This window comes from Ovis aries, chromosome 4 (genome assembly GCF_016772045.2).
Source record: "Ovis aries strain OAR_USU_Benz2616 breed Rambouillet chromosome 4, ARS-UI_Ramb_v3.0, whole genome shotgun sequence".
Taxonomy (NCBI): Eukaryota; Metazoa; Chordata; class Mammalia; order Artiodactyla; family Bovidae; genus Ovis; species Ovis aries.
This window is the reverse complement of record NC_056057.1, coordinates 103,718,780-103,744,679: the sequence shown is the minus strand read 5'-3', so window position 1 is coordinate 103,744,679 and position 25,900 is coordinate 103,718,780. Positions and strand designations below refer to the sequence as shown.

The window sequence follows — 25,900 nt, the reverse complement described above, 5'->3', positions numbered from 1 at the left end:
TACGTCAAGGCTGTATATTGTCACCCTGCTTATTTAATTTCTATGCAGAGTACATCATGAGAAATGCTGGGCTGGAGGAAGCACAAGCTGGAATCAAGATCACCAGGAGAAATATCAATAACCTCAGATATGCAGATGACACCACCCTTATGGCAGAAAGTGAAGAAAAACTAAAAAGAGCCTTTTAATGAAAGTGAGAGAGGAGAGTGAAAAAGTTGGCTTAAAGCTCAACATTCAGAAAACTAAGATCATGGCATCTGGTCCCATCACATCATGGCAAATAGATGGGGAAACAGTGTCAGGCTTTATTTTTTTGGGCTCCAAAATCACTGCAGATGGTGACTACAGCCATGAAATTAAAAGACGCTTACTCCTTGGAAGGAAAGTTATGACCAACTTAGACAGCATATTCAAAAGCAGAGACATTACTTTGCCAACAAAGGTCTGTCTAGTCAAGGCTATGGTTTATCCAATAGTCATGTATGGATGTGAAAGTTGGACTATAAAGAAAGCTGAGTGCTGGAGAACTGATGCTTTTGAACTGTGGTGTTGGAGAAGACTCTTGAGAGTCCCTTGGACTGCACAGAAACCCAACAAGTCCATTCTAAAGGAGATCAGTCCTGAATATTCATTGGAAGGACTGATGCTGAAGCTGAAACTCCAATACTTTGGCCACCTCATGCGAAGAGTTGACTCATTGGAAAAGATCCTGATGCTGGGAAAGATGGGAGGTGGGAGAAGGGGATGACAGAGAATGAGATGGTTGGATGGCATCACCAACTCAATGGGCATGAGTTTGAGTAAACTCCAGGAGTTGGTGATGGACAGGAAGGCCTGGCATGCTGCAGTCCATGGGGTTGCAAAGAGTCGGACACTGAGTGACTGAACTGAACATACTTACGTGTGCTCAGTTGTGTCTGACTCTCTGAGACTCCGTGGACTGTAACTCACCTGGCTCCTCTGTCCATGGGATTCTCCAGGCAAGAATACTGCAGTGGGATGCCATGTCCTCCTCCAGGGGATCTTCCTGACCCAGGGATCGAACCCGTGTCTTCTGCATTGGCAGGCAGATTCTTTACCACTGAGCCACCTTTGAAGCCCCCACAACATAAAATGTAAAAGTTTCAAATCATTAAGTCTACAGCTTCATTTTCACAAAGTGATATGCATCCCAGATTCTAACCCAGAAATCCCTGATCTGATGTGCCCTCTTTCAGGCCATTATAGTATCAAAGTGTGAGGTCAAATGTAGGAAACAACTTTGATTTCCTGAATGGCAGCCCAGTTGTCCCGACACTATTTATTGAATACCCTATTTTTTATTCGTGGATTAGAACTGTCTACTTATATTCCCACAATTACTTGGTCTATTTCTAGCTTTGCTATTTTAGTCCATTGATCTGTCTGGTTTCATCATTGTCATATTCTTTTCATTAGTCAGATGGGGTTTATAGTATATTTTCAAATCTGGCTGTGTACACCCCACCTCACTGCTATTCTTTCTCAGATAACCTTTAGAATCATTTATTTGCAATGTGCCTCCCTTGTCTGCCCAAATCCTATTAAGATTCTAATTGTTAATTCATTAAATGTATCAGTTAATTTGGGAAAATTTGACTTTTTTCTCTTAATGTTGCCTTCCCATGTAAAAACAAGGTTTTTCTCTCCATTTATTCCATGTTGCTTGCAGGGATTTTATTGTTTTCTTCAAATAGATCCTGTACATCTTGTTATGTTTATTCTTAGGCATTTTAAGGCTTTTCATTATTATTGCAAATAAATGATTTTTTTCATTATAACTTCTAGTCTAACATTTTATTTAGTTAATTGTAGTTAGAGAGGCAATTAAGTTTTTTGTCTATGGATTTTCAAACAGCTTACTGAACTCATTCCAATGGGTTTTCATTTGATTCTCATGAGTTTTTCAGGTTTATCATTATACGTGTCATGTGATTCCAATCTATCCCTCCACATTGAATCTTTGGTCAGCATGTTAAGATTCCATAGCTTGCAGACTGTAAAACTCCATTTCCTCTTCTCTCCAGCCACACTACTTCTTTCTCTTCACTGTATTCATTTCTTTCCCCCTGCTCACTCCTCCTGTCCCAACCTGGCTGCAACCATCCTGACTCCACCAAAATGCTTCTTGCTATGGTCTATCTGGTTCCACATCTGCAAATACAATTGTCATTTTAACCTTCCATCTCACGGGATGGCTCACTCTCATAGATTCTGATGGCCATGCCCTCATGCCCTCCCCTTCCCGTGGCACCCATCACCTGCAGTCTTTGTCCTGCATCTCTACTGCTCTTTCTGAATCCATGGTACCCCTGCCTCTGCAATTTATTATTGAGAATTCTTATTGCTCAACATTAGACCCTCATCTTTTCATATTTTTACTCTCTACTTAGGTGATTTCACCCAGTTTTGTGGTTTTAATTACCAACTATGTGCACATGGCTCCCAACTTTATATCTCAGGATCAGGGCTTTCCTCTGAGATGCACAGTCACACATCCATTTGCCCCTCAACATTTCTGCTTGAATATCTCAAGCTCATCTTAGATTCACCATGGCCAGCATTAAAAGCGTAACATCTCTCCCCAGATCCACTCCTCTTCAGTTTCCATCGGTGCCTGGCATCTGTATCCACCCTGAAAACTGTCCTCCATTCCATTCTCTCCCATTGTCATAGCCAGTCCCCAAGCCACTGGGTTTTACATCCTAACAGATGCAAAATTCTTAATCATTTCTCCTTTTGCACCAGTACCACTCTGGTTTGGACTACTATCACCTTTCACTGGATGTCTAATATAGCAGCCTGCCTGGTCTCTCCATGCTCTTAAAAGGGAAAGTGAAGTCACTCAGTCGTGTCTGACTCTTTGCGACCCCATGGACTGTAGCCTATCAGGCTCCCCCATCCATGGGATTTTCCAGGCAAGAGTGCTGGAGTGGATTGCCATTTCCTTCTCCAGGGGATCTTCCTGACCAGGAATCGAACCCAGGTCTCCCACATTGCAGGCAGACACTTTACCGTCTGAGCCACCTCCTTCATTTTCCTCCCTGCATCTGTGCAGATCTTATGTTGTTCTTATGCTTTAAACCCTTTGTCATTTTGCCCTTGCCATTCCTCAGTGATAAATACCAAAATCCTCAACCGTGGACTACAGGACTCTAGTGGTGAGACCCCCATCTGTACTCTTCGCTGCTTGTAAAATTTCAAATACAGAAATGTGTAAATGAGAAAAGAAAAATTCCCTGTAATTCTATCAGTAGAGATAATTGCTGTATCTCTTAACAGTTTGGGGTGTATTCTTCCAGATGCCTTTTTAATGGATATATTATATCTCTTATCTGTTATTATATCAGTTTGTATGTGTGCATCTATAAACTTATTACATATGTATTATACATAGATACTTGTATATATGTAGATAGAAATATGTCATAAATGTCTACATCTTTCTACATATCTACATGTTATGGTCACCTGCAGACACAGATGGAACTCCACGCCCACCCTCCAACTCTGCCCCTCATAACAAGGCTGATGACACATACATATACCAAGAGGGTATGAAAGGTTTATTGCTTAGTTACATAGTTGAGGTCTCTGAGGGAGCAGGCAAGGCGACTGGTTGGAGTTTTTTTTGCAGCCAGATTTGAGGGTTCCCATGTGAGGTCAGGGGCTTGTGTGCCTTGAATCTCCTGTTAGCACCGAAGATGAAACACCCAGTCTGTCTTTTCGGTTTGTTCAGAAGCTAGAGTACAAGGGAAGTGAGAAGGATGAGGCTTAATGGCTGTCAGCTGTCATGAAGTGGAGTCAGACTCTTCTTTACACTATATATTCTCATCTGTGAGTACACATGTAGACAGGTTCATGTTCAAACATTATACACAGCTGTCCATCCATCAGTCTATCCACACACATCCATATACAGATCTCCATATTGCAACTGTCTTTCCTCATTAATAATTATGTTAGTATGTGTAGACCAACTTCATTCTTTTATGTAGATGTGTAGACTTCCATTGCAGAGATGTGCATAATTAGATGGCCATTACCTTGGTGATGAAATTGTCTCTAATGTTCTTTCTTTCTGCTTTTACAAACAACGGGGCCCCTGAACATCACGCAAACCTTTGTTCCTGTGTAACCGTGTTAGTCATTGAGCTCTTTCATGTTCCAAATATCGTAAAAACTGTGCCTCAGATTCTTTGAAGTGATATTCTAGAGGCAAGAGACAGTTTGCTAATATATAAAATATGTATATAAACACACAAAACAGAGGAAAGAGTTGGTGGTGGGGGTGGTCTGGTGTGTAGTGTTGTTCAGTTCAGATCAGTTCAGTCACTCAGTATGTCTGACTCTTTGCCACCCCACGGACTACAGCACGCCAGGCCTCCCTGTCCATCACAAACTCCTGAGTTTGTTCAATTCATGCTCATTGAGTCGGTGATACCATCCAACCATCTTATCCTCTGTCGTCTCCTTCTCCTCCTATTTGCGATGAAGTGATGGGACCAGATGCCATGATCTTAGTTTTCTGAATGTTGAGCTATAAGCCAACTTTTCCACTCTCCTCTCTCACTTTCATCAAGAGACTCTTTAGTTCTTTGCTTTCTGCCATAAGGGTGTTGTCATCTGTATGTCTGAGGTTATTGATATTTCTCCCAGCAATCTTGATTCCAGCTTGTGCTTCCTCCAGCCCAGCGTTTCTCATGATGTACTCTGCATATAACTTAAATAAGCAGGGTGACAATATATAGCCTTGACGTACTCTCTTTCCTATTTGGAACCAGTCTGTTGTTCCATGTGCAGTTCTAACTGTTGCTTCTTGACCTCTTTCAGAATTTCCAGTTTGTTGTGATCCACACAGTCAAAGGCTTTGGCATACTCAATAAAGCAGATGTTTTTCTGGGATGTTCTTGCTTTTTCTTTTGGCTGTCCCATAGTTATGTTTAATTTGGTTTTTAAATGATGACACTGCTGGAGACAATAAAATGATGTAAAAATAAATCAACAGAGAAAACTATTTGTCATGCTTTAGAATGATTCAGAATTGGTACAACAAAATTATTTCCTTAATATCTGAATTTTGGTTTTCCAAGTAGGTTCACCTTAGGACTATTGCTTAATACATGTTTTTTTAAAAAATCTATTTTTATTTTTTTAAATTTAAATTTATTTATTTAAATTGGAGGCTAATTACTTTACAATATTGTATTAGTTTTGCCATACATCAACATGAATCCGCCATGGGTGTACATGTGTTCCCCATCCTGAACCCCCTCCCACCTCCCTCCCCATACCATCCCTCTGGGTCATCCCACTGCACCAGCCCCAAGCACCCTGTATCAAACCTAGACTGGCAATTCTTTTCTTATATGACATTATACATGTTTCAATGCCATCCTCCCAAATCATCCCACCCTCTCCTTCTCTCAGAGTCCAAAAGACTGTTCTATACATCTGTGTCTCTTTTGCTGTCTCTCATACAGGGTTATCGTTACCATCTTTCTAGATTCCATATATATGCGTTAGTACACTGTATTGGTGTTTTTCTTTCTGGCTTACTTCACTCTGTATAATAGGCTCCAGTTTCATCCACCTCATTAGAACTGATTCAAATGTATTCTTTTTAATGGCTGAGTAATACTCCATTGTGTATACGTTCTTGCTTTTTTGATGATCCAATGGATGTTGGCAATTTGATCTCTGTTTCCTCTGCCTTTTCTAAAACCAGCTTGAACATCTGGAAGTTCAGAGTTCACGTACTGTTGAAGCCTGGCTTGGAGAATTTTGAGCATTACTTTACTAGTGTACGAGATGAGTGCAGTTGTGCAGTAGGTTGAGCATTCTTTGCCATTGCCTTTCTTTGGGATTGGAGTGAATACTGACCTTTTCCAGTCCCATGGCCACTGCTGGGTTTTCCAAATTTGCTGGCATACTGAGTACAGCACTTTCACAGCATCATCTTTCAGGATTTGAAATAACTAGAATTCCATGACCTTCACTAGCTTTGTTTGTAGTGATGCTTTCTAAGGCCCACTTGACTTCACATTCCAGGATGTCTGGCTCTAGGTGAGTGACCACACCATTGTGATTATCTGAGTCGTGAAGATCTTTTTTGTATAGTTCTTCTGTGTATTCTTGCCACCTCTTCTTAATATCTTCTGCTTCTGTTAGGTCCATACCATTTCTGTCCTTTATTGTGCCCATTTTTGCATGAAAAGTTCCCTTGGTATCTCTAATTTTCTTGAAGAGATCTCTAGTCTTTCCCATTCTATTGTTTTCCTCAATTTCTTTGCATTGATCACTGTGAAAGGCTTTATCTTTCCTTGCTATTCTTTGGAACTCTGAATTCAAATAGGTATATATTTTATTTTCTCCTTTGCCTTTGGCTTTTCTTCTTTTCACAGCTATTTGTAAGGCCTCCTCAGACAACCATTTTGCCTTTTTGCATTTCTTTTTCTTGGGGATGGTCTTGATCACTGCCTCCAATACAACTGTCATGAAACTTTGTCCATAGTTCTTCAGGCACTCTATCAGATCTAATCTCTTGAATCTATTTGTCACTTCCACTGTACAGTCATAAGGGATTTGATTTAGGTCATACCTGAGTGGTCTAGTGGTTTTCCCTACTTTCTTCAATTTAAGTCTGAATTTAGCAATAAGGAGTTCATGATCTGAGCCACAGTCAGCTCCCCATCTTGTTTTTGCTGACTGTATAGAGCTTGTCCATCTTTGGCTGCAAAGAATGTAATCAGTCTGATTTTGGTATTGACCATGTGTTGATGTCCATGTGTAGAGTCTTCTCTTGTGTTGTTGGAAGAGGGTGTTTGTTATGACCAGTGCATTCTCTTGGAAACACCATGTTAGCCTTTGCCCTGCTTCATTCTGTACTCCAAAGCCAAATTTGCCTGTTACTCCAGGTATTTCTTGACTTCCTGCTTTTGCATTCCAGTCTCCTATAATGAAAAGGACATCTTTTTTGGCTGTTAGTTCTAGGTCTTGTAGGTCTTCATAGAACTGTTCAACGTCAGCTTCTTCAGCATTACTGGTCACAGCATAGACTTGGATTACTGTGATATTGAATGGTTTGCCTTGGAAACAGAGATCATTGTCATTTTTGAGACTTCATCCAAGTACTGGTTTTGGACTCTTCTGTTGACTATGATGGCTACTCCATTTCTTCTAAGGGATTCTTGCCCACACTAGTAGATATAATGGTCATCTGAGTTAAATTCACCCATTCTAGTTCATTTTAGTTCCCTGATTCCTAGAATGTCGATGTTCACTCTTGCCATCTCCTGTTTGACCGCTTCCAATTTGCCTTGATTCATGGACCTAACATTCTAGGTTCCTATGCAATATTGCTCTTTACAGCATTGGCCTTTACTTCCAACATCAGTCACATCCACAACTGGGTGGTGTTTTTGCTTTGGTCTTTTCATTCTTTCTGGAGTTATTTCTCCACTGATCTCCAGTAGCATATTGGGCACCTACCGACCTGGGGAGTTCATCTTTCAGTGTCCTGTCTTTCTTCCTTTTCATACTGTTCATGGGGTTCTCAAGGCAAGAATACTGAAGTGGTTTGCCATTCTGTTCTCCAGTGGACCATGTTTTGTCAGAAGTCTCCACCATGACCCATCTATCGTGGTTGGCCCTACATGGCATGCGTCATAGATTCATTGAGTTATACAAGATGTGGGCCATGAGATCAGATTGGTTCATTTTCTGTGATAAGGTGTAGGGTGGTTAGGGAGGGCATTTATAATAGGGCAGAGTCATGTGGGAGTGACCACAGATGTCTAAGGAAGAGTGTTCTTGTGTAGAAAAAGTGTATTGAATAATTTTTAGGTCAAAGGGTGTGTATATTTTAATTGCAATAAATCTTGTCAAATTATTTTCATTTAAAAAATTTATATGCTCTTGATAAGTAACACACTCTTAAAGCATCTGTTTCTTTCCATCATCACTAACCCCTCCCCCCCCTTTTTTCATGTTGAGTGTTTTTTTGCTTCTATTTTTTTAATTGGAGGATAATTTCTTTACAATATTGTGTTGGCCTCTGCCATACATTAATGTGAAATCAGCCACAGGTATACATATTCCCTTCTCTCCTGAACTCCCCATCTCCTGCCCCATTCCACCCCTCTAGGTTGTCATTGACCACCGTCAAATCCCCTTTTTAACCTTTTTTGATACTGGTGGACAATAAATTATATCATGTCTTAATGTGTACTTTATTAGTAAGGCTGAGCATCTCTCCTCTGTTTATTATCCATTTGGATTTTTTGGGGGGGGTAATTTTCTTATTTATGTGATTTGCAGAATTTCTGCAGGCCATGAACTATTATACTAGATATATTTTTTCTTTGTTCATGGTTTGCCTTAAGATGTTACTAGTCAAGTTTTTGACATATAAAATTAAAACTTTTTTTTGTCAACTTAACAGTTATTTTCACCTAGAGAGTTAGTGTTTTGGGTCATGTTGAATGGCCTTCAGCACCCACTAAACCATATTTCTAAAAACATTTCTATAACAGCAAAGCCTTTCAGTGTTTCATCTAAAACATTAATTTCTTTATTTACAGTTTACTAATGCTCAAGCTCTGAGCTAACGAGCCAGCTTTAAAAAGCAACACAATGCTTAGCCGCTTTCCTGGCCCATAAGCATTTGTCTAGTTCAATTGATTCACGTGCTTCTACTGTGGCAATTCAATTTCCATAGATACTTGGATCTATTTTGTGACTCACTGCTTTACTGATCTATTTTGGCATCAATATCATATTGCTAATGATTGGAAGTTTGTTTAGTGGCTCTTGGGTTAATCACCTCAAGATTCCCTTACCCACACGTTTTCAGAAGTTTCTTGAGCTTTTTAAACATGTTAATGATTAGAATAAATTTTTTTCCCCCTCCAAATTGACTCAAAAATCGTATTGGGATTTTACTTGAGATCTATTAGAGTTACTACAGATTACCTCGAGAACTACTTTTTAAAACAACAGTGCTTTTCTATTTAAGAACAAATTTAGTTTTCATGTCCCTTAGTAGAGTTTTAGTCTTTATGTCTTACACATTTCTTAAGTTTATTTCTAAATACTTTATTTGTATTCCTATTAGCTGTGTCCAACAAACTTAATATGCTGGATTTTCATTCCCCTCGATGTTACTTTCTATTTTTCTTAATGTTTCGACACATGGATTGTTTAAGAGTTTGGAAATTTTGCTGTTATCTTTGTTATTTCTAGCTTTGATAGCATTTTAGTCAGAGAACACATTCTATGGTTGCAGTTCTTCTAATTCCTTTGAGGTTAATTTTATGGCCCAGAATGAGGTCTTTCTTGGTGAATATTTCATGGTTAGAAAAGAATATGTATTCTGCTGTGTGTTAGGTGGGGTGTTCCATAAGTGTCAGTGAACGCCTGTTGGTTGATGGTATTGTAAAGTTTTTTATCCTTGCTGATCTTCGGTCTAGCAGTTCTGTCAACTGTGGAGAGTGGTTTGTCACTGAAAAATCACCAGTGGCTTTTTCAGTTTTTACTGAAAGAATGTAATCTGAAGCTCTTCAGTATATCAGCCTTTAGGAGTGCTGTCTTGTTGGACTGAATCTTTTATCACTGTGTAATATCCCTCTTTGTACCTGGTGTGTGCTGATTATTAGAAGTAGGGATTTACAGATCTTTGTTTTTATTTTTTTATTTTTACTTTATTTTACTTTACAATGTTGTATTGGTTTTGCCATACATTGAGAGATCTTTGTTTTTAATACAGTGAATCTGGAGTGAAGCCTGAAAAGACTCATTTCTACGAAGTTCCCAGATGATCTTTAGTATTTTCCACTTGTTTGGTGGTGTTTTTTGTTTTGGATATATATCAACAATACATTGCTGCGTCATATGGTAGTCCTAGTTTTAGCTATCTGAGAAATCTCGATACTGTTTTCCACAGTGGTGGCACCAACTTATATTCTCACCAACAGTGTACGAGAGTTCCCCTTTCTCCACATTTGTGCCAACATCTGTTGTTTGTGTGCTTTTTGAGGCTAGCCATTCTGATAGGTGTGAGGAGATATCTCACTGTAATTTGATTTGCATTTCCCTGATAATTAGTGATGTTGAGCATCTTCTCATGTGCCTGTTAGCCATCAGCATTCCTCTTTGGCCATTTTTATAATTAGGTATCAGAGTTCTTGCTTGCTAACAAAAATTGACTTGGGTTAACTTAGGCATAGAAGACTTTATTGAAAGAATATCCAGTAACACTGGCTGGATTGCTGGAGTCCCACTAGCAAGGAGAGCCCAAAACCCTCTAGGGAATTGCTCTCCCTGATCCTAGCTGTGGAGCACAGTTCTGTGACCTCAACTGAACCCAGCAGGGTCTCACACCATCTTGGACTTTGAATCTGGTGCAAAGGATATGAAGTAGAGCTAGTTTAGAATTATTCAGGAGGTGGTAGGAATTTTGGTATTAAAATAGAAGTGGCAGTAAAGGCAGGACCTAGACACTACATCTATTCCCAAAAGACTTCCTCCTGGTTCATCCTGTCAGAACTGAAGAGGGCAAGTTGACTTTTAGCAGAGGGGGTTATTACAGGAAAGGAGAGGGTTACTGGTTAAGCGAGCTGAATTGGTATGAGAAGGGGTAGGAAAACAGGCAGCTCTCATCTTCCCCAGGTATTGGTTTGCTCCAGTGATAGCCAAGGGGTGGGTGCAGGGAGAAGTCTGACCTGGCCGGTGCATGTTAACATCACTCCCAGCTTCTGGAAGAGTCACACAAAATGCCTACAAAAGCTTGGCCCAAATAAATACTCGATCTAAGATGTCAGAATTGCACAATTTACAGAATGGCTGCAAAGCCTTTCATTTATGTATTTGGTGGGATGAATCCTTATTTTCCCTTTGGCATGAAGATCAGTTGAAAAGTGACTGGGGTGCAGTATATTGAGTTATTCCTTGTGCTTTTCAGGTTCTTATGAGTGCCTCGTTCCTGGGGGCCCTGTGTCTCTTCTCATCTGTCTGTGTGGTATGTGCCATTTCTGCATTTACTCTCCCCATTGAGACCAAAGGTCGGGCCCTACAGGTAAGTGATGTGGGAATCTAAGTATTCTCCTTTTGACCAAAGGAAATGAGCTTGGAGTATGAAAATTCTTTTAAGTAGAGGTGATAATGCCCAAGCCTGTGCTCACACAAGGGTACATTTGTTTAGCAGGTTCCAGCAGAAAAATTGGGTATCCAGTGTTCTTCCATGTAACTTTGAGCAGCATACTGATTATTCACTTCAAACCTTTGCTTCCTGTAAAGCTTGAACTGGGACTAAATGAGTATTACTGATACTTCAGCATTCTACCCTTTCCACTTTTCTTCTGTATAGAAGCAGTGCTGCAGAGCTAAATGTGGCCATAGGGTCAGAAACAGCTGTTTGCATTGCCTGTAGGATCACAGAGTCTTTACTGTCCATCCCGCTATCTTCCCCCCAGTTTTATCAACTGCCCGTGGTAAGAGTGGAGGCAAAAACTTCCACACAGCACCAGCTGCCATCCAATACTGACAGTCAGACACAAAGTACATAAAAAGATATCCCAGAAGTATAAAGTGTGCTCCTGGGGGCAAAGTTGTATGAGAGACAGCTTCTCCTAGCCCTCTGCCCTTACAGTTGGCTCTGTTTCCCTGCCTTAAATACAAAGCTTATTGCTGGCAGGCAAGGGCATGTGTGTTACACGCACACATGGGAAAGGCGGGAGAACAGCTGAAGTTGGTGTATACAGTTGACCATTGAACAGGGGTTAGGACACCAACCTTCCAGGCTGTCAAAACCTGCAGTATTAAAAACTTAGTCTTCAGTGTCCACAGTTCCTCACATCTGCAGATTCAACCAACCATGAACTGCAGATTATACAGTACTAGAATATTTACAGTTGGAAAAAAATCCACGTAAAAGTGGACCTGCACAATTCAACCCCATGCTGTTTGAAAGTTAACTGTAGTTTGGCTGATCTGAGCTGCCCCATCTAAATGGGACTGTGAAATCATCGTGCTTGTTTGGCTGAATGCAGCCTGCCCTCTCTCCCATATGCTATTTATAGTGAATCATGTGCACGTTAATTATTTGTCCTGGTACAGATGTGTTTTGTTGTCTGAGTAGTTGGAAAACACTATTGAGTAAAGAGAGGGAAAGCACAACACGCTAGTGTCAATTTTTTCTTGTTCTAGATTCAAGATGTGTTATTCTGTTTTCCCTTTAACTTTTAATCTTTAAGGTAATATGCATTTTAATCACAGATTAGATAATTTGCTAAGTAATTAGAAATTTAGGGCTTTGTTTAGGTTCCTTACTTGGAAAGGTGTCCTAATCACTGAATCCTTAAAACTAGGGATTGTATTAGGTGATTCAGATGATTCCTTTTAATCTTAAATAACAGGATTATCACACTCTTCACACAGTTGAGGAAAGTAAGGCAAGGGAAAGTTAAGTAACTTGTATAAAGGTTAAAGTGAAGTTGCTCAGTCATGTCCGACTCTTTGTGACCTCATGGACTGTAGCCTACCAGGCTCCTCTGTCCATGGGATTTTCCAGGCAATAGTACTGGAGTGGATTGCCATTTTTTTCTCCAAGGGATCTTCCCAACCCAGGGATCGAACCCGGGTCTCCTGCATCATAGACAGACGCTTTACTGTCTAAGCCACAAGGGAAATCCAAAACTTGTATAAAGGAACATGCTAAATACAAAGGGACTGGAATTTAAACTAGATTGCAAAATTAAGTGGTGCTAAATCTTATGCTAATTTTCTATGGTGGTGGTTTTTTAAAGTAGTAATAATATATATAAAATGAAATCTGGCTCATCATCTCACGTGCTTTATGGATTTCCAATTCAAGTCATATAAGCCAGTGACAAAAACCATTCCCTTTTCTGTTGATTGAAATATTATTTTACATGTCTGTTTATAAGACTTAATATCAGTTCCTACAACTTTCATATGCAGATCCAATAAATATATTTGTGTGGGAATGTAGCCTTTGATGGCTCTGCCACTCAATGGCTGTATGTCTTCAGGCCAATCTCAGAAGGTGTATGTCTATATCTCAGTGTTGTGGGCACTTAACATATGAAACTGTCTAGTAACCAATACAGTAAAACTTCTAAAAATGTTTAAAACATGCCTCAAATTTTACCTTTCAACAGCATCCCAAATAATTTGAATGAACCGACCTGGCCAATAGTTAATAGTAGTAATTCCACTTTAGAATTACTTTAAAAACTTATTTTGATGAACCTAGTAAACAATTAAAAAAAAGGTAAGTATAATGTGATTTTTTCCCCTAAATGATATCTGTAGTTGAATTATAAAAGTACTATTGCACTGTCAGGTACACAATGCAATAGTGTACCTGTCAGACCCTTAATTCCTTATTAAAGCTTTTAGTGCCAGATAGCTGAGTGTGAAGACTTAAAAAAAAATTAAATGTATTATCATCTATTCTTTCTCCAGCAAATTAAATGAAGATCTGCAAATCTGTGTCTACCAAAGAAGAAACATGTATTTTCATCTTCACAAAGAATTGTGGCACATTTAAAAACACCTGGTTTAATTTTGGTATACTATTTGGTAGTTAAGAAATTGATCATGTATTTTTGAAAAACAAGAGGATGAAAAAAGTTAGCTGTATATATAGTGTCTTAGGGAAGACATCAGTACAGAAGTTTCATAAAATATACATTAAGGTTGGTGAGGGATATCTAGGGGAGGGAGAAGCTGGCTTTCATTGCATACATCAAGTCTGTTCATGTTTATATGAATAAGTATCAGACAAAACCTATACTTGATATTCTCCCTGAGGTATACAGCAAAAGCTGTATTAAAATTTTGTAGCTAACAGTGTCAGACTTTATTTTTCTGGGCTCCAAAATCACTGCAGATGGGTGACTGCAGCCATGAAATTAAAAGACACTCCTTGGAAGAAAAGTTATGACCAACGTAGATAGCATATTCAAAAGCAGAGACATTACTTTGCCAACAAAGGTCCGTCTAGTCAAGGTTATGGTTTTTCCAGTGGTCATGTATGGATGTGAGAGTTGGACTGTGAAGAAGGCTGAGTGCCGAAGAATTGAAGCTTTTGAACTGTGGTGTTGGAGAAGACTCTTGAGAGTCCTTTGGACTGCAAGGAGATCAGCCCTGGGATTTCTTTGGAAGGAATGATGCTAAAGCTGAAACTCCAGTACTTTGGCCACCTCATGCAAAGAGTTGATCATTGCTGGGAGGGATTGGGGGCAGGAGGAGAAGGGGACGACCGAGGATGAGATGGCTGGATGGCATCACGGACTCGATGGACGTGAGTCTGAGTGAACTCCGGGAGTTGGTGATGGACAGGGAGGCCTGGCGTGCTGCGATTCATGGGGTCGCAAAGAGTCGGACACGACTGAGCGACTGAACTGAAGACATGAGTTTGAGGTGGTATCATTAAGCCTTTCAAAACAAATAGAAGTCATCAAATTCACAATTAGCATACTTAAATTGTGCCCTCCATACTTTATAATGAAAATTACTTATTCATAAAAGAATGTGCTTTAATTCATTGCAGTCTTGTGTATATAATAACCAAAGTAGCTGGGAATAAACTTTTTCCCAGACATTCTATTTTGATTCTAATTTCATTACAGTATAGCAAGCTTTTCTACATGATGTAATTATATGCCATTTGGAGAACAATCACTTGCATGCATATCATACCTGTGCACACAGGTATGCTGTGGAAGAAAAACACCCATGTTTTTACATTTAGTCTTTTGTTGCTCTTTGGATTCATGGTAGGCTTCTTAAAAGAGGAATCGATACCCAATGACTTGACTGCCCTACTCCTTCCACCTCCATTTTGCAATGGAAAAAAAAGAATTTCTTGCTACAATGATGAAGTGTCCCCGCACTAGCGAACTATGTGTATGAAAATCATTCCTATTTGAACTACAGGCACAAATGGCTTGAAGTCAGGAAACTGAGTATAAAGGGCCAGAGAATAAACATTTCAGACTCTGAGCTACATATGGTCTCTGTCAACAGCCCTCGCCAGCCTTTAAAAATGTTAACATTATCAGCTCTCAGGCTGTATAAAAGGAGGCCATAGGCTGAATTTGGCTAACAGGCCATAGTGGTTTTTTTGAAGTAAGTTTGAAGGCTCAAGATGGAGCCACTCCTGCCCAGGTGCCATGTCAGCAAACCAAAACTTAAATAACCTTCATGTCCCTGTAAATGGTCTGCTGGACCAGAAACATGGTACAGCCAGTTGGCCAGACACCAAGCCAAGTGTGGCTCTCTACTTACCTCCTTATTCCTTAAGTTTATCCTCCTGCCTTCAGCTCCCCTTTGCAGTATTTTGGGCCCCTGCAAGTGGAGAGTGCCTGCTTCAAGTGTCAAAGTTTGTTTGGATTGCCTAAATCGTCTTCTTTGATCATCTGTAACGGTCTTTGGGGGGGAGGATGGAATCCCAAGCTGACTTCCAATGGCCTGTGGGGCAAGATGCATAGGCAAAGAGCCCACTGAACCCTTTGTGTTGTTTTTCTCATCATAACCAAGGGTAAGCCACTTAGGGATTTGAACTCCGACCCCTTGTACACAGTTCTGATCCAAACAAACTTTATGTAAGGGGAAAAAGAAACGTGTGTGTGTGTATACTTCTCAGAAAAGTTCCAAGACAGCTATATTGGGAACCTACAATGGGTGGCAGCAGTTAGGGAATGCATAAAGAGAAGTCCACAGCAAAAAGTGTGGGGAGACTTGGAAAATAAGAAATTACAACTGTTTGAACCAGTGGCACATCATCATCTAAGCAGCACAAGTCATACTATTAAAAGTCATTAGGGCGACTGCTGCTTTTATAAAGAAATCTTCTCATTTAAAGATTAAATAGATCAATTGTTAAGGGGAATCTTGAATCCAAAGATGTAAAACTGGTAAGCATGGATCAAACACTTAAAAGATTTTAGAGTGCTTCCCACCTAAATCTAAGACTCATGTGCTAAGATGGTCATAGATTGGGTTAGCTTGACACTGGGCCACCTGACAACCTCAAAAAAAATTCTGTGCAACAAAGTACACTGTAAAATACCACCAGATCCCCAACCTAGCAGAGTACATCCCTCTTAAGTAGTAATTTGGTTCCCAAAGACCCAAGGCTTACCTAAGACTCCTTGAGATCCTTGAGTTTCAAATAACTGAGCAGTCCACCTTCCGGCACACCTGCTTATTCTGTCATAGTAATTGTGGTCCTGGAAACTGCAGACAACTACAGAAAAGGCAAAATCTAAGACAACCTAGCATTGCAATGGCCATCATCAGGGACTTTCCAGTTAGACACATTGTTTATTTAAGAACCACCTGTGAAAATATTCCCAAATCAACCAGAATGGGATATATTTTAATTGCTATGCAGAAGATTCCAAAATGCTGCAAAATTCCAAAACAGCTTCATTGAAAGATTCAATGCTAAAGGCTATTGAAAAATCAGAGAAATCAAGACAAATGTGGCTCCAACAACTATTTTTCTTTACCTGAATACTGTCTCCTAATCCTAACTGAACTGCCTTTCCACTTTGAAGAGCCAAGACCAAAAACATTCACCAAGTTGGTTTTAAAACTGCAACAGCTCCAAGGCCAGATAACTAAGGTAATAAAACCCCCTCCCTCCTGAACTTGAATACCCCCTTATCTACTCTCAAAGGCCGGCCCTTCCAGGGTGAATGGGACTCTGAGGGATTTTCTGATAAACTCTTAACAGTTATTCCCTTAAACAGCCAAGGGGAAACTAAAACAAATGGAAAACCTTGTAAAATCCTACTAGGTGAGAACTTACATTCTTTACTGTAAATTCTGTTCACTGGAATCTGTAGATCGGGATCTTGGGAAAACCCACAGAAGCTAGCCAAAAGTGAGAATTCTTACCAAAGTCTGCTCTTGCTGGTCCCTGGAGTTTCTGGTCCAGAGAGAAATTTCACATCCTTCCCTTTCCAAATGAAGACTTTTGGGAGTCTGGTTTGGGGAACTCATTGGTTATTGATCCTTTCTCTCCCAGGAATAGCTATTGCCTTCTTGTGTCCTGAGAACTTGGCTGGCCTTTCTGCCTGCTGACACATGGGAGTTGTTTGTTCTTGTGTATGGAGGCAGTTCAACTATCAGGCCACAAAATATGGCTGGACAGAAATGTGGGTTCCATCCCATTTGCAGCTTACCAACTGTTGCCAGCTTCTTTGGAAACTGTCCAAGTACTTCTTTCTTTTGGCTCTCTTTGGGAGTGACTCTGGATCTAGGGAGGGTAGTAGCTCTTGGTGTTTGTTCAGTACAGCCAGGAATAGTCACTGTCCAGTCTGAAATTTGATGTTGGGTAGATGGTCCCCTTCGTATCTTTCAGGTTATAATCCTGTATTCCAATCCTATTTCCTGTTTCACAAATTGAGTCTTTGTAAGAGCAGAAAAAGTTCACCTATCCTTTTTACTAATCAGAACCTCTCCCCTATCTCACAAGGTTTGTGAAAGTGAAAAGTGAAAGTGAAAGTGAAAGTCGCTCAGTCATGTCCGATCCTTAGTCCATGGAATTCTCCAGGCCAGAATACTGAAGTGGGAAACCCTTCTCCAGGGGATCATTCCAACCCAGGATTGAACCCAGGTCTCCCGCATTGCAGATGGATTCTTTATCAGCTGAGCCTCTGGCTTGTAGGTATTGTAAAAATGCAGGCTTCAGGTAACATCTTTCTTGGAGGAAGCTGCATTCTTTGTTGATGCCTGTGAGATAGATGTTTAAGTGTCTTTGCTAGAACTGAGGTTTGTCTCTTTGGAATGCAAACTTCAGGGAGGAAATTTTTTTACAAAAAAAGGGGGTGGGCAATATTTGGAAACTAGGTAAATGAAAAAAATCTTAAGTCTTCTCCACAGATACTAGCAAAAAAGTTTAAACTATCTGAGCAAGTAACCTTAATTCATTCCATCTGCCAGAAACACAATTTGGATCCAACTGTTTTTATAAACTAGTGAGTTTTGAATTATCATACCCATCTCGTGGCTAAAATTGTAAAACAAGCTGTAAGATCAGTATACAGATCTTATGTCTACATGTATGTCACAGATGTGCGATTTTGTTCTTCTGGATGGTGTGGTCAAAATTTGTGAAGAGCTCCATTAAACTGACTTAAAGACAAATAGAAGTTTATATAAATCAAATAAACTCTCAGAAATATAGAAACTAAGCCAAATATTTTTCAAGTTCATGCGATCTAGGATAATCTTTGGTTAAAAAAATTAGTTTAAGTTGTGTCTGTTTAATTAAAATAGACACATCTTTCCAAACATAATTGTTAACAAACATAAATAAATTTATAAAGGAGTTTTTCAACAATAATCATGTTTTATGGTATATCTGCTTAAAAATTGTTTCCAAAATATTTTTGGCACTTGAAACCTTAAAGTCATACTGAGATTAAATGATGGATATTTATTGAATTATTTACAAGTAAGAGAAAATTCTGAAATATTAATTACTGAGCATAGACTTACTTTTACAGAAAAACTGAAAGATATTTGGGACATCTTTTGTGTAATGCTGAAAAATTTCCTGCGAGGAAGAATATACTTCCAGAAATTATTGCAAAAGCATTATCTGATAAGAAGTGATACTTAATTCTGTTAGGTTATTTGTGCAGGCATATGTTATTAATATAAGTTATCAAGAAATTATATTAAATTTCAGATAATCTGACATTCTAGTACAATGGTATCAGTCATAATTCCAGTTATTATCTTAAAATGTTAGATATCTATTTGTAGCTCATAGAAATAACCACATTTTTATTGTCAATTCCATAACTGAACTCTTGTCAGCTCTCTAACCACTAGTATTTTAAAGTCTTGTCATTTATAGACAGTTATTATTTTACTCTGATCCTTTTACAAAAATGAGATGCAAAGTACCCTATCAAGTACTCTTGACCACCGACACTGCTGTTAACGTGTCAAACCTTTTGTCCTGATTTCATAACTGTGTAAACATGGAAGACCTCAAAAACTGAGGAGGAGGAGAAGTAGCCCACATCAAGACAGATTGCTTTCTCCCAAGAATGCTATTACTCATATACCTCAGGCCATTTCAAATTGAACATAATCCAACTTCCAACTGTTAGATTTGTGGTGATGCTGGTGATCCTGTAGTTAGTTATTTTTGCCCATCATAAACTTCCCCCCTGCTTTCCAATGCCTGTCTTTGGAACAAGCTCACTTGATAAATACTTCTGGAGAAGTATAGACCAATTATATGAAACACAAAAATAGACCAACTGGCTTTGAGAAGTATCCCCCACATCCATATTTCTTGACTTATTTGATTCTAGTTAGTTTTGGACATGGAAACCCTGGTTCAGGAATACTTTCCAAACCATGGGTATTATTTTGATGCTAATAATTTTTGCCTCCCTACTAGGCTGTGTACTCACGAAAGCTTTAAATGCATGTGGGGTAGCCACTGACCAGCTAACAACTGTCTGACCAAAACGACCAAAGAGAACAGAACATAACCAGTTCCAAGAATACAAGCCTGACATCTCTTCTGAACATTACACTAAGACTCAAAGTGGAAATAGTAACTGAAAATCATACTAGGACTGATATTTTTAATTGAAACTCTCACCTGGTCAAGAGAATGATCCAAAGGTGGTACCAGGCCTATTCTAGGACCAACATGAAGCCACTTCTGGTGGGGGTGCTATGTACACAAACTAAAACTAACTTTCATTTCCCAATAAATGCTCTAGTTGACCAGACATGCCATACATCCAGTCAGCCAATCATCAAATGCCAAGCAATTTCTGGTCTCTGTACTAACTTTCTGGTTCTTTATTCTTTACCCCATAAAACTTCCTGCCTTCCATACCATTTTGTTGTTCTCTGAACCATTGCCTTCTTCATGAAGTGTTGAATAAAAGTTTGTTTGGATTACCTAAATTGTCATCTTTAATACTTTTAAATAGTTTGTAGACCTTAGTCTAGTTATTAGAAAATTTTAGACCAAAATATTTTTGATGCAAATGTGTCTTGGCTACACATGTAGGGTTAGCCAAATAACCCTTAGTGGTTCAGTGGTTAAGACTCAACTGGCCAATGCAGGGAACGTGGGTTTGATCCCTGGTTGGGGAAGATTCCACAACTAGGGCAGTTAAGCCTGCACGCCACATCATGACTAAGGCCTGAGGCAGCCAAAAAAAAGAACAACCCATGACAAACTGTAACTCAAAACCCTAACGCTGACCTTAGCAGTAAATAATACTTAAAGAATAGCAGTGACTGAAAACCACTGACAAAACTGATGCTTAAGCACCTTCCCAAGGATTTCAGGAACTTTCAGTGTGGTGGTATCCAAGCTTAAGATACTATACAATGTTGTCTAGAACTGTCTAGTACTCAAGCTTCCTAGAAAACACTAAATTAGTCTACAGCAAACCCTGTCAACATAATTTCAATTCAAATACTGAATTTCAGAAATCTTTTATAATCTCATAAATATTGCTTACCTTAATCATTTCAGGCACTAGCAGAAATGAAAGTCAACAAACGTCAAGTCATTTAAAACTTTAAAAACTTTTGGATTGGTTTCACAGTCCACTAAAAGATAATACTAGTTGAGGTATTAACAATAGTAACATAACTCTAGTCTCTGTACAAGCATATTTTGCTTTATGCAATGAGACAGAGGTTGAATTTCTGGATCTATAGTTTTATGTATAGAAGAGAATTTGATTTTTTAAAATCTCTTCAAAGCACAGTTTACAGTGGCCAAAAAATCCTCCTGTAATATGAATGTCAATGCCTTTATTTGGGACCTATTATATCTTGAGCTTTCTTAACATACACCCTCATCAGTAAATGCTTTCAATGACTAGAGAAACAGCATCATTGCCAAAGCATGGCCCTTAATGGCTCACTGACACCCTCCTCTTCCGTCCCATTTGCCAAATTAATGTTTTACTTATCTTTTAAAGTTGGTGAAATCCCTGTGTTAGAGTTTTGTTTTTGTTTGTTTAAAAGTCTTCCTATTGTTTATGGACTAGCAGCTATGGTCCATAGGGTTGCAAAGAGTTGGATATGACTGAAGTGACTTAGCATACACAGCTCATCCCTAAATGGACCGATTTTATAGAGGAATATACAAAGGACACAAAGGAGACCCACACTAGTTAATGTTCTACTGAATGACAAACAGTAATTTTTCCATTAAAAATTCCTTGTTGTGGTAAAATATTCACAGTAAAAATTCATCAAAGCTGATTTTTATTAAAATCAAAGCATTAGTTGACTCTCCCAAATTAAAAACAACAACAAAGACTACTGCCTCAGATATCCTTCACAATAAGCAAAACCTTCATGGGGAGAGAAACTGTGATCTGATTGGCTAGCATTATTCTCTTTTAAGAACATGAGCCATCAAATGTGAATTTTAGATAATTCACATCCAAGATGAAGAGATAATATACATAAAAAGACATGAATTCTTAACTTACATGATATTATAAAAACTTTTAAAAAATATGTATGTGCATGGTTATTTTAAAGGAGGGCTTCTAAAGATCCCCTGGAGAAGGGAAAGGCTGCCCACTCCAGTATTCTGGCCTGGAGAATTCCATGGACTGTATAATCCATGGGGTTGCAAAGAGTTGGACGCGATTGAGCAACTTTCACTTTCTATTTCAACAAGCAATTAGATGGTTGAACTCATGGTTATGTCCATAATTTTAATGGCTAATCAGATCACTCAGTTTCTCTCATTCATAACAGATACAGATGAAAAAATAAGAACATATTCTATTTAAATTTAAAAATCTTTTGCTTCCGTGAAGCAACCTACTGCTGGGATTCACGTTCATCTGTAGATCAAAAGGAGTTAGTTCCTCCTTTCACTGTCTAACTAGTCTCTCCATGTAACCTAAATTTAAAAGTTTAAGCAGTGTTAACAGCAAGAGAAAACTGAAATGCAAATTCATATACTCACCCTTTGATTGTGGAATGAATCTTTTGGAAGCAGTCCTAAACTGTGTTATGTCTACACTATTGTGTAGTAGTAAAATGTGGAGCCAATTCTTTAGCTTGGAAAAGAAAGTAAAGCTACCAAAAGAGGACATTTCCCTTCTAGAAACTTCCAATTTCCTACCCTTCAATTCAGAAAAGAAAAGCAGGGCCTGTTAATTCAAAGGGCAAGATAATTGTATTGCCAGATAGTATTTGGAATTTAATATCGGAGAAGGAAATGGCAGCCCACTCCAGTATTCTTGCCTGGAGAATCCCATGGACCGAGGAGCCTAGTGGGCTACAGTCCACGGGGTTGCAAAGAGGTGGATACAACTTCACTTTCACTATCATGGTATACATTATCCTTGTAAGTACACTGACTGTGTATTGGGTTTTCTTATTGATGGGAAAGATCAGATGCTTGGCACCTGGGAAAACTTTTGATGAGCTGGACTGAATCAGTTCTAGGTGCCACATGGCCTGTTCATCATGTGATCCCCCTTCAGCATTGGGAGTCCTGCAGATATGACATGAGGCTCTTGGTTCTAAATATAGAGGGCAATCTCCAGGAGTTTTTGATCAGAGGTAAAAACTGGAGTTTTCAAAGTTTAGGTCAAGGTTGCTTGAGTTGCACTGACCTTTTGAAAGGAATGCTCTCCAAGTGGCCATGAGGTATAGTCAGGCTCTTCTTATAGCTTATTTCTATTATAATTTAAGGACTACTTTGCTGGGATCTTCCTGGACACATAGGCACCTGTTAATAAGGTCAGAGGACTTTAAAGACTGTTAAGAAAATGCTATTTGGAGAGAGAAACTCTTCTAATATATGTGGTTGTCAAGTGCCTTTCATTCAGCTATATATATATATATATATGTGTGTGTGTGTGTGTGTGTGTGTGTGTGTGTATGTATATATATATAAAGGTGAAAGAAAAATATTGTTTTAAACGATTCATATGGCACTGAATATAACAGTGAAAGTTCTGGGTACATTAGTAGACATTCTGGCTCAGATGCATTTAGGAAATTATAATTTTTCACTCTTAAGTGCTACTTCCCTTTGTGATCATCCTCAAAATTTATCTGCAGTGCCCTCCTTTAACTAAGAAGACAAATGTGGAAAAAGAAAATGTCCTAAGGAACTATTCTAACATAAAAACAATAAACGGATTAGCAACAGCTCCATGGCTGCTGTGCTAAAGACGCTGGAGCAAAAGAAGACAATCAAGTGGTAAATGCACTATTACCGAAATCTGTTTGTTTCTGGAGAATAAATGGCAAATACATACTCAAAACCATACAACAACAACTTCCCTGAAACACGTATTTGGAAAAGCAAATTACGGTTTCTTAACCTTTAATACATAATTGACATATGGACTAAGTCTACACAAAGTGAGATGCTCTTGCCAATAAATAATCAGTATTTTCTCATTTTATCTTCAGCAGTACCTGAAAACCCAATGACTTAGCCACAAGGCATTTTCAAATTATCCATTTGGAGAAATAATGCCATGTGGATAAAAGTAAGTCCTCTAGGTTTAATACATGGGACCTGACACCATCCAAAGGATAAAATTCTGTCAAGTCAGCTATATTTTTATTCTTCTGGCCTAAGAGGAAAATATCCTCAGCCAACTGATGTTTTATAAATAAAGGTTTACTTTGGCAAACTAAAACATTTTATGTATTCTGTCAAACGTTAGATTAGGAAATGGCACAACAATTTTCTTCTATCTTAATCTAGTTACATTCCTTGATACTGAACAACAAGTAAAAGGAATACATGAAAGTCAATTAAACTAGCCAAGGCTGACCCAGGAAGAATATGCTTGCCTTCAGAAGGTAGGTTTTCTATCTCTCTCCATCAAGAGAATGAAAATGAAGCCCAGATTAAGTCAGAAAGAATCAATTTGAGGTTCTGATTCTGAAAAATAGATGCTTTAGAAAAAATTTAAATTTCACTATAATTCCCTCTAACTGCCTGCTTCTAATGTCCACAAAAGACTTTCATTCCAATTTATAAAGACAGATGAAAACCACAAAAACTGGTCCCTTTCAGGGGAATTTGTATTTAATGCTCCAAAGGGTATAAGTTGAAGAATCTTTACATCAAATATGGCACACACTGCTGTATTTCATATTCTGGATGGCTCCACTAAAAGCCATACTGCAGACAATGAGTCTTGTTATAAAAGGGTCATCTGCACAGTTAAAATGCAAACACCAGTCCACACACAGACACACAGCAAAACCAAACAAGTACACTTACTTCCTTCCCTGGTGGAAGAAGGAGAGATTTTAGAAACGTATGAAACATGGCCTTGAAAACCTGCTATATTAAACACCTCTACAGATTAAAAAAAAAATCAAACATTTGTTTTCCTTTTTCTTTAATACAGTTGCCATCTTACATGATATGCTTATTAGGCACCTTCTTAAACAGCATCTAGTCTACTTTCTTGGTGCACCAGTGGGCATTCTAGGATAGAACTCTTATTACCACTGACATTCATGGAGTACTGTACTTACACGCAGTACACCTAACTCAGGTTGGTCCATAATTGAGTAGTGGTATTTTCTAAAAATGGATTAATGCACACATCCAGACCACATTAAATTTTCAACTTAGAGTTCATACAAAGTCCTTTCTGTAGTAGCTGTCACTCGGGACTGCAGTTTGAAATCCAGGAAGCGGGAAGAGTGTCTTTTTATTTTGTTGTTGATGCTTCTTTCTTCCTTTCTCCTTCCTTCCTTCCTCGTTTCCTTTCTTAATAAGAAGGTTAAAAGAAATGGGTTATTAAGGAAATTGGAGTCTAGTAAACATTGAAAACTTAAGATGGTCACAAACTCTTCTTGGTAATGATGTTAAATTAGTGGCAAAATGTATTTTGAAAACAAACAAAAATCTAAAAACCAGCACAGGCCAGTGTGCTTATTTAAGCAACTGGCGTTCCTCTATGCTCTTGAGGCGTTTCTTCCGGGGCTGTACAAAGTCATCATCTGAGTCATCACTAAATTTATTATCTTCTGAGTCATTCCTGAATTCTAGTTTAGGAAACCTTTTTTCTGGATAAAGATTCTTCAGAAGTTCTTCAAAATAGCTTTCAAGTTTTATACCAGCGTTGGCTACTTCAGAATCAGGCTGTCGAATAAAAATATGAATTAACAAAATGTTTAGTCAATAAAACTAGTAGATTTCTTATATTTTGCTCCCTTTTACCTCAAGATTATGAATATCAGTGGATTGTTTAGAAAGAACTGTTTACCTATAGCTTTGATGTAAAGTAAATGATAGTCTGGGGCAAGACAAAGTCTAGAGCAGAGCAGATAAGAAGTAAATAAAGGCCTGGACTCATCTAGATTACCAAAAAGATATGAAAGAGATGCTGTAATCAGAATCCAGTAACAGGTATTTTTTAGAACAAACATAATATCTACCTCTGGAATGAGTAACCGACATAAAGGACAAACTAGCATCAAAAAGCTTTAAGTCTGATAGATGTTTAGATGATAACGTTTTTGAGAAAACTCTTAATTAAGAATTATTTAAACCACATTCTTAATATTTCAATATCACAAAGACTAAAGTCTGGAAATGCCATATTTCAAGAAATAAAGGTGAGAATGACAAAGAATGCTTCTGGGTTAGATAAAAATATTTTCTAAACTGTTTTTGTCAACAGTAATTTGCATCTCCACTCACCATATAATAAACCTTTGACTATACATGTGGATAAGTGAAATGAAGTTGCTCAGTCGTGTCTGACTCTTTGCGACCCCATGGACTGTAGCCTACCATGCTCCTCTGTCCATGGGATTTTCCAGGCAAGAGTACTGGAGTGGGTTG

At 38.6% G+C, this 25,900-nt stretch overlaps 2 protein-coding genes across 8 annotated transcripts in view; one reads left to right on the top strand and one right to left on the bottom strand.

Moving 5' to 3' along the window:
• Positions 1 to 14,647, top strand: part of SVOPL (SVOP like) — a 106,183-nt gene extending 91,536 nt beyond the window's left edge. For 3 of the 4 annotated variants that reach the window (XM_027968855.3, XM_060415137.1, XM_042248886.2), the window contains exon 15: positions 10,979 to 13,480. In XM_027968855.3, coding sequence (XP_027824656.1) covers positions 10,979 to 11,113 — 135 coding nt within the window. In that variant the 3' untranslated portion in view covers positions 11,114 to 13,480. Of the gene's footprint in view, positions 1 to 10,978; positions 13,481 to 13,503 lie in introns of those variants that run through there. The other variant, XM_027968856.3, reaches the window with a different exon arrangement.
• A 6,651-nt stretch (positions 14,648 to 21,298) lies between these two features.
• TRIM24 (tripartite motif containing 24) overlaps positions 21,299 to 25,900 on the bottom strand; it is a 116,058-nt gene continuing 111,456 nt past the window's right edge. For all 4 annotated transcript variants that reach the window (XM_015095400.3, XM_027968854.2, XM_027968853.2 and 1 more), the window contains one exon: positions 21,299 to 25,195. In XM_015095400.3, the coding sequence (XP_014950886.2) occupies positions 24,986 to 25,195 (210 nt within the window). In that variant the 3' untranslated portion in view covers positions 21,299 to 24,985. The remainder of the gene's footprint in view (positions 25,196 to 25,900) is intronic.